This window comes from Platalea leucorodia (assembly GCF_965183815.1).
Source record: "Platalea leucorodia genome assembly, chromosome: 7".
Classification (NCBI taxonomy): Eukaryota; Metazoa; Chordata; class Aves; order Pelecaniformes; family Threskiornithidae; genus Platalea; species Platalea leucorodia.
Window position 1 is genome coordinate 12,797,935 of NC_138829.1, and position 16,541 is coordinate 12,814,475.

At 43.9% G+C, this 16,541-nt stretch overlaps 1 protein-coding gene across 2 annotated transcripts in view; it reads right to left on the bottom strand.

The window, feature by feature from the left end:
- Positions 1-16,541, bottom strand: part of RCOR1 (REST corepressor 1) — an 87,836-nt gene that overhangs the window by 11,163 nt on the left and 60,132 nt on the right. For both annotated transcript variants that reach the window (XM_082317613.1, XM_082317612.1), the window contains 4 exons: positions 13,664-13,716; positions 9,428-9,589; positions 6,685-6,803; positions 3,006-3,084 (listed from right to left, as the gene is read on the bottom strand). In XM_082317613.1, coding sequence (XP_082173739.1) covers positions 3,006-3,084; positions 6,685-6,803; positions 9,428-9,589; positions 13,664-13,716 — 413 coding nt within the window. The remainder of the gene's footprint in view (positions 1-3,005; positions 3,085-6,684; positions 6,804-9,427; positions 9,590-13,663; positions 13,717-16,541) is intronic.

Here is a 16,541-nt window from a genome sequence, read left to right on the forward strand (position 1 = left end):
TGCAGAGGACTCCATGAGAGAGAATGCTCAAGGCAAGCTCAGGAGCAAGAGATAACCATTGCTGTTGCAGGATGAATACCCTATTTCTTTTTGCAGAAGGGAACAGGGAGCAGGAGAAACCAAACTGGTTTAGCTATGAACAAGTGAGGTAAGCTCTGCACTCTGCTTCAGAAGCGAGCACTTCGATAACTGAGCCAGGTAAATTATTCAACATAGATAGACATTTCAGATTTATTCATATTTCATCTACATACAGAATTTCACAGGATCATGCAGTAATGCCTCACAACAGGTTCAGGCCGTAGGTTGACGAACACTAAATGCCTGCAGTGCAACTATCCCAGAAGCCTCAACATTAAGGAAAAATGAAAGCAGTTTCAAATGATTGTTTTACACAGTTCAAAGAATGTGAAGCTCTTGTGTTGTGGACAAGAAGCCAGAGCTCCAGCAGAACCGTTTTTGACAGCTCCAAATGCCTCTAGGCCCCGGTGATATTGCGCAGGCTCTGAAAATTTGAACGTCTACGCTATCTTGGAAACTCTTGCTGTCGTGGCCACACACATCTCTCTGTGGAATTAAATCAACTCATGAAAACCAGAGATAATTAAAATGCAGGGATTTAGCAGTGCTTCTCTGTTTATTTAGATATTGCCACTTTTATCCAGCACACTACAGTCTTACAAGCCCCTTAAAACAATGTTCCCTTCCTCAGATTTCACGGTGTAAAAAGAAAAGACCAGGCTATCTCAAGCCGTGTAAAAGCAGAGGATGAAACGGGAGGCATTTCCAGGAACAGGGAAGATGTAGAGAAAGCAGCTCTACTTCATGACCTCAGTATTATGGAGTCACTATCTGAAGAAACCTGAACAGTTGCACTAACACTGAAAGTACTGAAAAAAAAGGGAAGATTCCCCCTCCAATGACCCCCAAAAGAGGAAACAAATGAGAGATTTAAGATACTCTGAGAAATCCCAGTATTACTCGGCAAGTCATACAGTAACCAGCATGTCTCAGAGCTGGAAAAACCATCTCTGCGGGGTTGGCACAGGGAGGTTCTTTACGGTAAAGAGTCCTGGACTAGTGGTACATCACCACCCCTGCACATCTGACCACGTCATTAAAAGAAAAGATCAAGAAAGAACATATTCCCCTCCTGGATCAAGGCGTTTTCAATCAGCCCCAGGCTCAGGTACCGCAAAATCAAATCAAATTAACTCTGAACAGACTATGCAGGTTGTCACCTTCATTTTACCCACCAGTACATTCCCTCTCCAGAAAAGCCCCCACGAGGCTGCCCACCACTGCACACACAGCCAGACCGCATGTGCTCCGTGAGTTCCAGCGATCTCTTTCCGATCGGCTAGTGCGCTGTGGCCTGTATTAGCGCGACAGGGAGGGCAGACAGCCTCCTCCCATACGAGACTTTCCACAAAAATGTCTTGATGGTAGCTATCAGCCATCTGCTCTGGTTTGGCCTTACAATAGAGGCAGCCAAGTTGGCGAAGAACTACTTTTCCCTCTTCTGCAGCAAGTTCAGAGCATGCCACATGGCAGGGAAAGAAACAGTAATAAGGGGGATTGAAGGGAGCTCTCTTACAGATGCAAGCTTTCAAAGAACTCAGAGAAATCTAAACTTGAAAATGTATTAAAATAATGGCAATGAGATGATAGTATTAATTATTTACAAGTATGCAGCTGCAACTTAGCCAAGTGAGAACCCTTCCAGTTTGCGTGTTGCTGAGGCTTTTGAAAACTCAGCTTCTTGTAAGGGTGAATGTGAGCGGCTTCACATTCACTCTGCTCCTAGCAAGTCATCAGGGATGCTGGTTCCTTCGGTGGAAGCAACAGCTAGGCTTTTCTGGAAAGCCTAGAGAGCACCCTGGCAAGGGTGAAGAACAGACTAGAATGCTGTGATTATTTCCATTCAGAATAATTTATTAGAGGAATTAATCTCACTGACAGTGACTGACAAAGCAGCTGCTCTAAGCCCTTGTTTTTGCCTGTGTGCAATCTTGTTTTTAAATAATTCTAGTGGTTTTTTCCTACCCTTTAAAAAAAAAAAAAAAAATTTAAAAAAATTGAAAGAGAATGACTGTGGGAGAGAAATCAGGCTATGAGAAATCAGGAAAGTGAGCTACTTCAAGGAGAGAAGGCCTTAGGGTAAACATCTTCCTGTAGCCCTCACTCATACACACAACCCATGCTGCTGCGGAACAGCAAGGCTTTTTTATTTAATAACAGATAACTAGCAGGTTATACCCATGAAAATAAAGTATACATTTTCCTGTTAAGCATCACAGACTAGGTTTTCAAAACTGCTGTATTTGTGTGGCTCTATTTTAATCTAGAACTGTATGCTCGCTTAAAATTAAGTATTTGAAGTGAGGTGCAAGTACTATGTTTTAAGCAGACAAAATATTCTGTGCATAACAACAGGTTAAGGGCCCTCTGCCAGACACAATGAACTGGCCACACAAAAGCTTTCTGCTCTACTGTTCACCACTGTAGTTGCAACCCTGGTGCCACTGAAATGCTCAGAACTATTGCTGAAGATTTCAGTACATCAGGAATTTACCTTAGAATCTAAGGTGTAGATAAACATGCTTTTGCTGGTCTACCTAAAATAAAGGACATATTTCCCCTCCACCAAGCCATCTCAGTGGGGACATAAGTGCTTCTACTCCATCTTCACAGTTAGGTTGATTTAAACCGTCACTGAAGGTGGTTCAAGCTAACACAGCCAACCTTGAATCAAAGAGACTAGAAACATTCAGATAGTACATTATCACAGGAAAGTAAAGTCTTAAATTTTCCCAGCTCCATCCATAATAAGTTATTTGTCTATACTTGTCTTGATCTAAGAATAATTCTGAAGACAATTCTTCTTTTCTTTTATGACAACTATACAAAGCACAAATAAAGAAAATTAGATACTGTCAGCTTCTACATGAAGTAGCTAGTAAGTAAACACTTTCATTTGTACTGTAGTAAGAAAAGAATTATACCTCCTTTTTGCTCTCCTTGTTTTGTTCAACTTCAATATCAATAGGGTTATTTCCATTTGCTTCCTCCATTTCATCCTCACTGGAAGACAAAAGCAAACAGTACTGTATTAGTTTGTGAGGGTCTCTTTTTCTATAAATAGCATGCTAAAGGAAATGCATGTATGCAATAGCAAGTCCAACAGCTTTCCTTAGTTTTATTCCCAGGGTGGTTTTTTTAGGGGGTTGGGGTGGGGTTTTTTTGGTTTGGGTTTTTTGTTTATTTGTTTTTAAGTCAAGAAATTCTTAATTGTAAAAATACTAGGGACCATGTCTTGTAAAGAAAGACTTCTTAGTAGCGTACTTAGGCAAAATAAGTCTGCTAAGATGAAGGCAAGATACATGAAATTCATACACAAGTTATCTTTTAAAGAACATGGGACATTAAGCATTTTAAGTTTACGCAAACCGAGACAAAAACAAAGACTTAGAATTACAGCAAGTTGCTAAAACACGGATTGCATACAACTCCTTAACATTTAGCAAAATAGACATGCACAAGATTAATTCCCTCAAGAACAAGCATAAAAAAAATGTTTGGGTTTTTTTTTTTGTTTGGTTTGGTTTTTTTGTTTGGTTTTGGTTTGTTTTTTTCAGTGACAGCCTCACATTTCATTCTCCCCTGGAAAAGAAAAAGATGTTATCAGTTACAGAATAATAATAGGCATTAAATTGGGCCATATTGACAGTGACCTTGCACACCTGGCCAGTTTGGCTTCATTGGAATTTTAATCAGACATTAAATCGAATGTATTTTCACCATTTAGAATTTTTGTACTGTACACAACTAAAGTTAATTGCACCGTTTGGGACGATGCCCAGAAAAGGAAGAAATAAGCTGACCTAATCAAAGCTTTTTTCTTTTTTTCTTTTCTTTTTTTTTTTTTTTTTTTTAAAGTAAATAATAAACCTATTTTGTCATGTCAAACTTTATAGCCTGGGACAAGGAACTCCGGCTGGTGCAGGTATGTCACAGCGCTAGCGCAAGGCAGGGCTGTGCAGAGCAACCCCAGCAGCAGCTGTGCCGGGGTGCTGGAGCCCACCGGGGTGTGCTCACCCAGGAGCAGGGGACAGCAGGCGCGGCGGGTGCTAGCGAGCACGGCCGTGGTACCGGCGCTTGCTCACAGCTGTCTCCCTGCTGCAGCGACGTCCCGTGCAGACATAGCCTAAGGAGGAACGTACTGCTGGGTGGCTTCAGCTGGCATCCATCTCCAGATGAGCAGTCACTTGTACAAGCCATTCCTGCTCTTCCAAGCCGCATGGCTCACCAGCTGATTCACAAAATATTTAGTTTGTGTAATCACAATTCCAGGGGATAAACTCACAAGCACCCCCTCCCAGAGCTGCATACATAAAGCCCCTTGCGTACAACTAAGAACAGCTACTGAAAACCTGGTCCCAAATGCACCGGGAGCTATTTTAGTGACAATCTGAGGGGCTGGGGAATTTCCCTGCCTAGCCACAGAAGAAATATAGCAGTATTCAAGTGAGATCTCAGGCTGCCTCTTCTCTTAACCCCATCTCCAAAAGAGCTTCCTTGTGTTCTCACCTAGGTTCAGATTTCAGCCTTTCTACAAAGGCCAAACCCCCAAGGGCTTCGCTGTGCTCATAGTTTGCTCTTCCATTCCAGCAAGTTCCCCAGACATGAGCTAGATCAAAACCCACCCACTCATTTCTGCAGTTTTAGACATTGATCACTATTAACTGAAGAACATTTTTGAAGTTTTGCCAACACCCAATGGCACAGTACAACCTGAAAATCTGGGCACCCCAAACTCACCCAGCTTTGCTTCCACGCCCTGCATGACTGCACTGACAAATCCTTCGGGGGTGTAGGGGTTTGACAATTTTACATAACAGAGGGGAAGACGGGAAATCGAACATCAAGCTGATGGCCTGGTGCTTAGCTTGCTGCAGATGTAAACCAAATTATGCATTTCCAAGCCAGCTTCCTTCCTCAAAGGTTACAAAATTACAGCACATGGCAGCCCATACAGTTCTTTCCCAGTCACCACATGGTCTGAGGTGCTGCTTTCCCCAGCACACAGGCACAGGTACCAGAGAGGTGTATTTTCAAATTGCAGTAATTTCATTTATGAGCACAGAACAAAAATAGAGAGGTAGTATTAAAAGATCCTAAACTACATAGTACAAGACAAACACATACTCCTTATAAGAGATTTTTTTCCCCCCTCATAAATTAGTAGGAAAAAAAAAAAGGCAGGATGGAGAGAAGAAATATCAAGGCAGCCTTTGCAGAGAAGGGAAAGGAACAGAATGGAAAAAGACTCAGGTCAGAGAAAGCCAACCAAATACTGGACAAGTTGGCTGGTAGTATTCTTCCTGGCCCTGCCTGTTAAGCAAGCATTGTTGATCCAGTGGAGAGATGGGAGAGGTTGAGTGAGTCATTGGTGTAGTACAGCTCAATCCTGGAAACACATTTCTTCCCCCTTCCCAAACAGGGCTTGCTCATATGCACTGGAGCCAGCAAACAGCTCCCTGGGAAGTGCTAGAGCCGCAACTCAATTCTTTTGAGAGAAAAGCTTTTGCAGAATTTTGCCCAATTACATTAGGAGTCTTTCAAAGCCAGGTGCACCGCAAGTTTGGTCTGCAAAGACATTAACTATATTTTTGAGCAAGTTGAGAAGGCACCTGCATCAAGCAGATGGAGTTGCTGCTGTTCAGAGGAGTTTTTTCCCCCCACACACACACCTGAGGCTACTGCATTTCTGAGGCTTTGTCAGCTCCAGAACTAGGCAAAGTCACTGAGTGGCAGTTCTAACTGGACAGATACTTCTAGCAATACGCACAAGGCCACTGGCTGACCTACCTTCAAGGACTTGCACAGGTATCCAGGAGGGTGAACTTGCAGACAAAGCTGCACAAGCAGGAGTCAAGCTCATCTGCTGAAGCTCAGTGGGTAGTGACCTCTCAAACACCACCGCCCTCACCCAAATCCTAATGCACCCAGCACTCCTTGGGACACCTCTGCCAGAGAACTCATCCTAAGTTCCCCTGTGCTACCCTCTTCTCAGTCACTCAAAAACACAGCCTTAACTTCATCTTTCTCAGGGAACAGAGCTTGGCCTGACAGCCTTATACTGGTAACAGTTTTCTAAGTAAAAGGCAGGGGAGGAGGGTGTGTGTGCATATGCACAGGTTGAGGGGTGCTGCACTAGAGCCTGTTCCCCATCAGGTGCATGTTCTCATTCCACTGAGCATCACATGGAGGAAATAAAGGCAGATTTCTAGCTCTTTCATTACTTCCTTTTACTGTCCTGCTTATCAGCTTTTCTGGCTCTGCTGACAACAGTGCCAATCAGCTTGTAAACAGTTTTAATTTCATTTTCTCCACCCTCAAGCAGTATCAGAGAAAAAGCTTCTAGAGCAATGGGACAGTGACCACTGCACTAGAGCGCAATCAGGAATTGCACAATGTTGAAAAATTGCTGACAGATTCCTTTTGGCTTTAAGCAAAGCAAAACATGCACAGCAGGGAAGAGGGGTGGGGAAAGAAGGTGTGGAACCAGGAAACATTTTGGCAAAAATCCTACATCTAGTTTCTTAAAAGCTAACAGGAATCTGAGATAGTCTAAAGAAATCAGTGTGCGTCAATACACAGCCTTTCTGCTTGCAAACCTACCTTTCCTCACGTTCCCTTTTTTGTTTACGAGCATGACGGTCCATCACGCTAGTTTTAGTCCTTGTCTTCTTCCAGGAGTAGTAAAATTTCACCAGGCTGGCTATTGATTTGTCAGGAAGCTGTAAATTAAACATGTATCCTTTTATATGTTTATATGTAAAGTATCCCCAGGAGTTCACATACAATTTGTCTGTTTTTGTCAAGGAACATCTGATCTCTCTATGTTGGATTCCGTCAAAGGCTCAAGCAAGGCAGTTCTGCAGCCTTTCCAAAAAACGATCTATGGGGAGTGTTTCAGGTTAGTGCCTACTATTTAGGACATGAAAATCTCTGAAGAGCATCTCAGCAAGCCTCCACTCACCAGCCAGGTAGCTGGTTCCCTTCAGAATAGGGTAACATAGCAAGAGCAAATCCAAAATGGGGCCTTGAAACTGAGATAACCGTTTTAAAAGCCAACACAGGCATATGTAAGCAACTGCCGGAACTGCTGAATTGCAGGCTACATCCCAAGCATATCTTTGATGTCTGGTTAAAAAGGCTTATTCACACCATTCACATGATGAAGTCTATTCAAGGGTCTCAACAAAAGATGTTTTCAAAAGGTGAAACATTGCTGTATGGTGAACTGAGGATATAGGAAAACATGAGTCTCAGAAATTTTTTTTTTGTCCTCTTACACAAATGTCATTGCCCTGTAGCTATGAATGAAAAGTCTGCCTCCAAAAAGCATAAGACTACATTAAGACTAATTCTCTACTTCTGAGGTACCTTGCATGGATGTTCTTACATAGGACTTCTACAAGGTAAAAGTCTAGACTTTCTTGCTGAATAAAACATGTTTTAGATAAGTGTCTGATTCAGCTTGGAGGGCAGGATGGGTGGGGAGGAACACAAAACTGTGAGCAAGAGCCAGATCTCTCTTATTCAGATACTGTAGTTTAAGTCTTCACTTGAGATAAGCCTGGTTCTCAGACTGCAGGTTGACTTTAGGTCCTAATAATGGATCTCACCAGAACTACCACCCTGGCCCACAGCTGCACACAGACATAAATTCATCTGCATTGGCAAAGCACAGGTGCTGTGTCGATGTTGAGTTGCCAATAGCCATGCAGCAGGCTGGTACACTGGAATTGGAGAGTTCCACAGAACAAACTCAGGGGCAAGGCTGTTTGTGACAAACATCCACTTGGCTACAAACACATGCTAAGAGTGCCAAAACATCAGAACCAGCTCCGGTAAATAACAACTCACTTTTCATTCTCTGGCTTTGATGATTTTTCCCCTCAGTTCCAAGCTGCACTGGTGCTAATGGGGCAGCATATATAAGCTAACAACTAACATGCTCCCGAGCCTTTGATTCCTGTCCCCTGCTAAACACAAAGCTTCATGCCATTTAATTCCTTTCATGCAGGATGGCTTTTCTGGGAGCAACAGTAAAAAAATATCATTACCTAGGGAACAGTGCATGAGCTTGGCATCCCTGTATTGGAACGCACAGAGTCATGCTTCTGTGCATAAACTGAATTAAGAATTTCTTGCTTTGGCATTTAATCAAGCAACAGGATGGGCTTTATGTTCTCCTTTCCCCGCCAGGACATTCCCCTTCCCTTTTTCCCCCCCTGTGTAAGAACAGAGGAAAAAAGAAGAAAACAGCTTCACCCTTCAGGAGTCCACAACTCTACAGACTGTCTATATCAGCTGTCCATAGTATGTGCAAGCCCCGTCATCTGACCCAAGGAATGGGAGACCCTAGGACTCTAAGAACATTTGGAAACGGACGCCAGTAAAGGAACATTCAAGGAGGACACGAGGAGAACGAGCCTCTTCCTGCCACCCTTTTGAAAGGGGACCTGGCAGTTTTCCTTTACACTTCGGAGGCAAATCACCTTTCGCTCTTCAGCGGGATCAGCAACATAGACCTTCACATGTGCTTTAAAGAGGCTGAACAGACTGCAACAGCCTAGGCTCACTTCAAAGGGTCACAACCAATGTAACCAGGTCCTGCTGGAACACTCAAGAGGCACTTTACTGAAGGACAGCAAAGAACAAAGTCTGGTTCCCACCCAGGTGATGAACCACTTGAAGAAACTCTCAAGATATATAATTAATAAAAATTTTTTTACATCCCATCCTCTCCCTCTTTTGAAAGAAAATTGCACACGCCCCAGCAGTTCCCTTTCAGGCAGAAGACTACCCTGGAAGTTTTCAATCAGTTTAAAAAAAAAAATATCACTACCAACCAAAAGCAAAGGACTGAAGGCTTGAAATGATGTATAAACCTCCACCACAGCATCCACTGATAGTCCCAAATCACATTAAGCACAGACTTCATAGTCAAATAAAATGAATTCCTAAAAAGCAGGCTGTAAGAAAGGAAATCAACTTTGTGCAGAGATGATCTTTACTGTGTGTGTGGGTGGGCATGTGTGTACAGACCATGCCTGAACTCCAGCTGAGACATAAACACTACCATAGCACACGGGGGACTGAAAACTGTAATTTCCAACCAAAAAAATTGCATAGTCGAAGTTTATCCTGAACCAGTAAAGCACTTCTAGAAAACACTTCTACAGAGACTCTGGAAGCAATGTTGTTTCTTTCTATTCATGGTAATAGTTTTCCTCCAACATCCCCTTTGGCCTGTTCTCTCCCAAGAGCATTAGACAGGAGTTCAGCACAATCAGCACTGGAGACGACAGTCCAACTGCCTGTTCTGCTTTTCTGTTCCTCTGACACCACTTACCATCTGCTGGATCCTGTGAAAGGTTTTCCCATGGAAACTGAAGGCCTGTTCAAACAGGACCTTGTCTTCCACTGTCCACTCATCTGGGAACGGAGTAAAGTTTGGCAGATCTGCCAAAGACTTCTCGATGTTGTGCTTGTGCCAAAACAGCATCCCAAGGGCCTAGAAATAACAAGGACACCAAGGGAACAATTGTAATCACAAGAAATATATGCATGCAAAGGGAGAGCTACAGCATTTTTCTCAGGCAACAGGTTAGACATAATTTTAATTCTCAGCTACATCAGCCACTTTTCTGTGTGCAAGAAACCTGGAATCTGACTCCCACCCTGCTAGGCTGTGAAGACCAACTTGAAATTTATCCAAACTACACAGGTAGTAATGTAGTAAGAAAGTAGCAACAGAAGGAGGGGGATAAGAAAATTGAAGAAATTACTCCAACTTTACTGATCATGGTATGGACAGGAAAGCTAATCAAAGACTTGGGAAGCCTACCTACTAAAAGGAAGCTTCTTACCAGTGCTAAACTCCATTTCCTGTGCAATTAGGAGGACGGTTTAGTTGACCAGGCATTTTTATGGTTGTTTAGGGGGCTCTTTCTGAGGAAGAGGGGGGAAAAGAGGGGAGAGGATGAGGGAAGAACTGGAAGAAGGAAAGGTAGAGGGCATGCACACCCTTGACTTGCTGCTAAGATGTCCCTCGCCTGAAGGAGGAACAAATCTCACTCATTTGGGGGGCTGCTCATTTGTTGCCTTCAGAGACGCCTCGTTTCACTGTTGCAGTCTCTGGTTCTCAGTTCCACAGACGAAGTGCACGCGCTGCGCTTCACCACCTGCAAACCATCCTCCTCCCGCCATCTGAGAGGCGCGCTCGCAGCCACCCCTCTCCCAGGGGTGCGCAACCCCTGTGCGTTATGACACATCACTACATCTGGCACGCCAGCAACCACCACAAGTCATTTTGGGAAGGCCTGACTCTGCAGAGCTAGAAACCAGCCTTTCGCAATGGCTGTAAAGTGAAAACAATCCCTAACACGCCAAGTAAAACATTAGAGTAACCTGCTCATCATATGCAAACTCAGCTCAGGTTTCGCAGCCACAGTTACCCTCATCTAGTAGTTTCGCCCTGGCTGCTCAGAGCTACAAAATCCCTCCAAATTCGGGGTTTCCCCATTATGCTTTGCTATGCAAAAAGCAGTTCCTTTATGGGATCTTGGTCCCCTGAGATTCTGCAGAGAGTATGCATATAAATATTAGCATTATCCAGGATCTTGTCCTGACCCTACTGGCCTCTCAGTGCTGCCCAGGCACCCTTCTCCTCCCTTTTGCCACCATGCAGAACAAGAAGTGGTCTTGGCTGCAGCACAGTCACTCGAGATGTCACAGGAACCACACAGCCACTGATCTCCATCCACTGTGGCAAGCACGGGGCCAAAGAAACTATTTTGCAGTCAAAGGACCGAGTTTTCTCTCCCCTGCCATCCCTTTCAGCTTCGGATATGAGCTGTACCAAGTATCCCTGTGAGAGAGCAATAGAAAAAGAAGGATGCAGACATTTTGGGAGGGCAGGGTAGTGTTAAATACCACCAAGGTGCTAGCGAGGACTGAGGGGACAGCTGCTTACATAAAGCAAAAGGTAAACAAAAAGGTTTTCCATACAGGTTTGTTTAACAGGAGAGCAGTATTCCTCCTCCACCCCATGCTGCCCTAGGAGAGCTCTGCATTCATACACAGGCGAGTACGGAGCTTTTCCAGCCTCCTTCATCCCAGGGCATCTGACACAGGCTGGCAAGAGAGCACAGCTCACCACCAGATTTGCTGTAGTGCTCCCAGGAGCCTGACTGCTACAACCACCTACCGCAGTTTGCCAACACCAGCTAAAGCAGGCTTGCCCTGATGGAGTTCACTCGCCTGCCGGCGCCTGCCCTTTGCCTGCCCTCGGGCTGGCGAGGCTGCAGGGACTCCCAGCAGCGCAGCCCTGAGCCTCCAGCCATCATCCCACAGCAGCAGAGCCAACAACGGGGCACTCGGCCACAGGCAAGGGGAGAGAAAGGACAGGGACACGGGAGCCGCGCCCGGCGCGGATGCGGCCAGCTGGACGGGAAAGCCGCTGGGCAGAGGAGCGCCAGCACGCGCCCCAGCCACCCTGCCAGACAGCTCACCGCTCCCTTCAGCAAACTGGCACCTCTTGGGCTGCACAGGTAGGTTTTGGGCAGGGGGCACAGATAGAAGAACGGGAATCTCTGTGTGATGACTGTCAGCCAAGCCACCTGCACAAGGGTCCAAAGAGACCGGCTGTTGGGGGGATGCATGCATGGGAAAGGGCTGCCTTGGCCAGCAAAGCCCAGACACAGTGGCCAAATGCTAAAGTGAGCTCTGACTGGCTTCCAGGGAGTCCGTATCAGCTTGTCCACAGTTACCCAGCCAACAGCAACTCTGATGATACCTGCTGAAGAGAGCGTCCCTTGGTGACACAACAAATCATCCTGATTTGAAAGCCCTGACACTTGTCCCTATAATACAAAATGAGTACGTGCCTTCCAGAGCGATACAAGATAGATCCTCTCCAGTTATTTCCTGGAAGTGACTAGCTTAGCTCTCTAGGAAATCTCAAAGGACCTGGGAAACATGTTTAGCTCCAGAGTATTATGCAAGAGTGCTAGGGAATGAACGAGAAAATTTTTAGAAGAAGGCAAGTCCCATTATTATTATTATTATTGTTATTATTTATTATTGTAAGTCCTATACCTTCTACTTCTGTACACAGAGAAGGGGAGAAAAATGGGGAGAGAGTCTTCAAGGAATGAGTGGAAGGTCTGTAATTCCAATGTTATAATGAATGCAAATCTCTGTTAGCCAAATCTAAGTCCTTAAAACATGAGAATTCCGTTGTTTTTTTTGTTGTTGTTTTGTTTGTTTTTTTTTTTTTTAAATCATAAGCTTCATTCTGATCAGTCTTCCAGATCAGTCTACACTCTCTAAATCACACTTCTACACTAAAATAATAAAACCCATGTTTATTACCCTGAGACAATCTCTTCTGACAAATATTACCCACAATATCCAATACTAGGATATACCCATCTCAACTGAAGCGAGCTACCTTATTTTGATTCACATTTGCAGCCTTTTGGTGCCTTCATGTTCCCTTTTTTTTTTTTTTTTTTTTTCTTCTTTCTTCTGTTTTCTGCTCTTAGAAACCATAAATAGCAAGTCTGATCATTCCTGGTTTTGCTGGAAATTTTGCTGGCTATGTCAACTTCAATGTTCTTGTTCCACAAGAAGTCTTTTTGAGCATGAGTATAAACCACTGAAAGTCTGACTCAAAGACGACAGCAGAGTCATTTAAATAGAAACCCTTGCCCACCCAAATCATTGGTTTCTATGTTCATGGCCTTTGCCTGAACAATTTCACAAACTTCCAAGGTTTCGTAGAATCCCTTTGTAGAGACAGTACGTAATTTGCCACTACAGTAAGTCATGAGATTCCCCGCCTTCCCTTTCCAGGCAAGTATTAGTGCATAAGGAAACTCCACAGAATTCAGAAAAGCTTCCCAGGCACAGGTCTGCTCATCTCCACAGAGGAGTGTTGAAATCAATGTTAGTTAACACATGAAAGATTAGTACGCAATCCTAGACCACGTGGAGTAAAGGAGAGGTCTGCTTCTCAGACCAGGATTTCCATCCCTAGGCTAAAGGCTGACCTATGAAATGCAAAATGATTTGCAGCATGGTTTTAAGGTAAATAACCGTGGATATTGGTTTGCCTCAGAAAAGTATATGATGGTTCAACAGCTCATTAATAACTGCCAAGACATCCATGAAGCAGAGATGGAGCAGTCAACTGGAAACTGCAATGCAACCAGGCAGCTGTCCAAGGACAAGCCAATCTTTTTAACATTGTTTAGGGGTTCTGAATGTGTTCAAGAGGTAGTAAAGATAGGAAGCATAATACTCATGGCCAAACTCTGTTAGAAATTACAGTGGTTTGGTGTTTTTTTTTTTTTTTTTTTTTTTTTTTTTCCCTTCTCTTGACACTTGATATAAAACTAGGGGTGAACTCCGTATCGCCAGAGCACAGGTTACTATTAGGAACAGTCAGTTTTGGGAGAAGCAGGAGAGGAGAAAACAAGTAGTACAGAAGGGAAGAATCAGTTCTAGGCAGTCACTTTAAGTCATGTTTTAATACCTGCTGAAAAAGATTTTAAAATGAAGTAAGTATTGAAAGGGTTGTTACCTGCTCCATATTGTATCCATGCTTCTCTTTAGCAATGGCAATATATTCGTCCACTGAAAAACAAAGAGAAGGCATAAGAGCATTTCATATAACGATCTCATCTCCTCTTCCCTTCCCCTTTCCAGTCTAAAACCCAGTCCTGCAGCTCTGACTTCAGTCATGGTCATTGCATCCTCCACAGAGGACTCTCATGAATAGCTGCTGTTTCCAACAATTCAGAAAAGGAAGGAAACAAAAGAAAAACAACAGTCACCAGACAAACTACTACCTATTTTCCTTAACAAGGCCAAATGACGCATGATATCCAATCCAGTTCCAGTACTTCTGAAACATAGCATATAATATTTCAGAACTTGTTCACCAAAACTATAGACATGACTGTCTCCGCTACCTTTTTTTTTTAAATCCCCCAAAGCAATTATTTTTTTAAGATCAAAAATCCCCAGAGACAATCCATACGTTCCAGTACTGCCAGACTCCTCGTGTTGCACAACCACTGCAGATATCTTGGCAAATTCTTCAGCCCTTATGCCTCAGCAATTTTCATCTTGGAGCAAGCCCCACCTCTACGTATTATGCCCCCACAAGCTTTTACCTTTACAATGTGAAGATGCCCCGAGGAGTTCTGTTTTGTACAAATGGGACTAAAACACAAATCTCTCTTTCAGTATGAGTGACTGAGCTTGCATTATATCCAACAGCACCCATTTGAGAGGGCTGGGATCAAAGTCAGTACCAGTAGTGGTCTTCTGAAGCCCGTGCCCTTGTGCTTGGTTGTTATTAAACGCACTGTAATGATAATAACACCCTTAAAAAAAATACCAGCTAAAAGGTGAGACTCCTACTTCACCTAATGGAGTGGAAGATGGTGGAAGTACTGGTTGTCTGTAGGATCCTCAATGTGCTAGTACCCTGAAAGACTTGGAACTGGTACACACAGCCAGAATTCTCATTCTTCTACAAATTTTAGACTTCAAGACAAGTCACTTAGCAATGAACTCAAAAATCATTCCCCCTTCCTTCTCTGCAGATACCCAGGGAGGGATGCAAGCAAATTCCTGTGCTGAGCACCCGACTCATGGAGAGCATGTGCAGCACCTCCGGAAGGAAGCGGTTCTGTGCGCGCTGCAGCTAAGGAAGCCACACTTCCCATGGTTTGGGCCTCACAATTAACTTCAGCTCTCAAATGTGCTTCTCCCATGTTTTCTGCCTTTATGGACTCTCACATGGTGTCTCTGGTGTCTAATAGCACGGCATTTCTTAAAGCCTTTCCTTCAAGCTGGGACACTCCTCAATTCTTCCTTCAGCTGAGCAATGAACTCAAAAGGTATTGGGAAAACAGAGAGGAGAGATCAGAAAATGCACAGCAGGAGAGCACCAGCCTCTTATTTTCAGCTTGTCATCAATACAAAGAAATTAAATCTAGGTACTTAAAGCAGACATTCCATCTTAGCAGACAATACAACATGTGATATTATGCATTAGTTAATTTTCACAAAAAGGTGTTGCAAAAAAGGGCTTTTTTAAGTGGCATGGAAAAGTCCATGAGAATATTAATACAGCCATGTGTTGCGGCAGGAGAAGAGCATGCAGTAAATACAGGCACAGTTCCACGTTAGCAAGGACACTCCATAAGGTTCTTGCTATTCCAAGCTCCCACCTGCACACAATGGGGACTCCCAAAGGGGCTGACGAACCTGTTTGTTGGACCATGTTCTGGATACATTCAGTAAAAGTTTTATTAGCCCTTTGGACAAAGGCGTAGTCACAACCATTCATTTGCACCCCTGCAGCACAAATGCATCTGCTCCTCCAAGTCAACAAATTGTTTCTAAAGACCATGCTGAACTGGGATAAAAACTATCCCTTCTTACAAACAACCTTGTCTTGCACAAGGCAAACATAATAAAATAGTTGCACAGACAGTGGAGGTGATGGGGACAGTGACAGAAACTTCTTAGGCTGAAGCTGCTGCATTGCCTAATAGAACATCCTGAGGGTTACCAACGGGTAGGAACCTCGGAAATCAGCTTTGCCATGGAAAAAACACAAAACAAACCAAAACCAAACCAACTTGCAAAACCACACCCCAAGGGGAGAACATGATCCAGGAGGACCACGCAGGGGAAATGGGGACAGAGAAGGGAACTGCCCCATCCCTTCCCTCCACACTACAAACAGAGCAGGGAACATCAGTAGGATGTGGGCAGAAGAGCGACTGCAGATGCTTCCAGACTTTATAACCAAACCAAACTCAAAGGCTGCCAGGAAACCCTAAGTGCAGCATTTCCCTGTACTTCAGCTAAATGCCCTCGGCTTTCTTAGGACGGGTATTGCACATGCAGTGTTATACATTTTGTCTAAGGGGGAGGGAAAGGAGTTGAATCCTCTGAAGTCCAAGGCTGAATTAAGCTCTTGAATGCTAAGTACTGCTGCATTAACTAGCTCGCTTTCACTGTAGAAAGATCTACAGTTCCTGACTTGACTTCAGCATCTTATCCTTTAATATATACACAGAAGAGATGAGGCTGTTCTCCTTTCCAGCATATTACCTTTCTGATGCCAGCCGCTATAAGCAATAAAAACATACCTCCTCCCCTTTGCTCTCCACCACCCAAAAAATCACTACAGCATTTTCTCTCCTAACTGAGCAAGAACATTAGCAAGGTCCCCCCATATCAATAGGATTTCTCTTGAATCAAGTCAATACACCACAGAGCCAAACAGTAGGCTGTGAGTGATCGGACACCATGAAAGGAGGCAGGATGCTTTTCTTGTCACAGGGGAGTCTGTAACACCTCAGTGTTACACCTCATTGTTACAGTGGAAGAAGAGAAAAGAAAAATAAGAAAAAGGCAATAAGGCAGTAAACCAACCA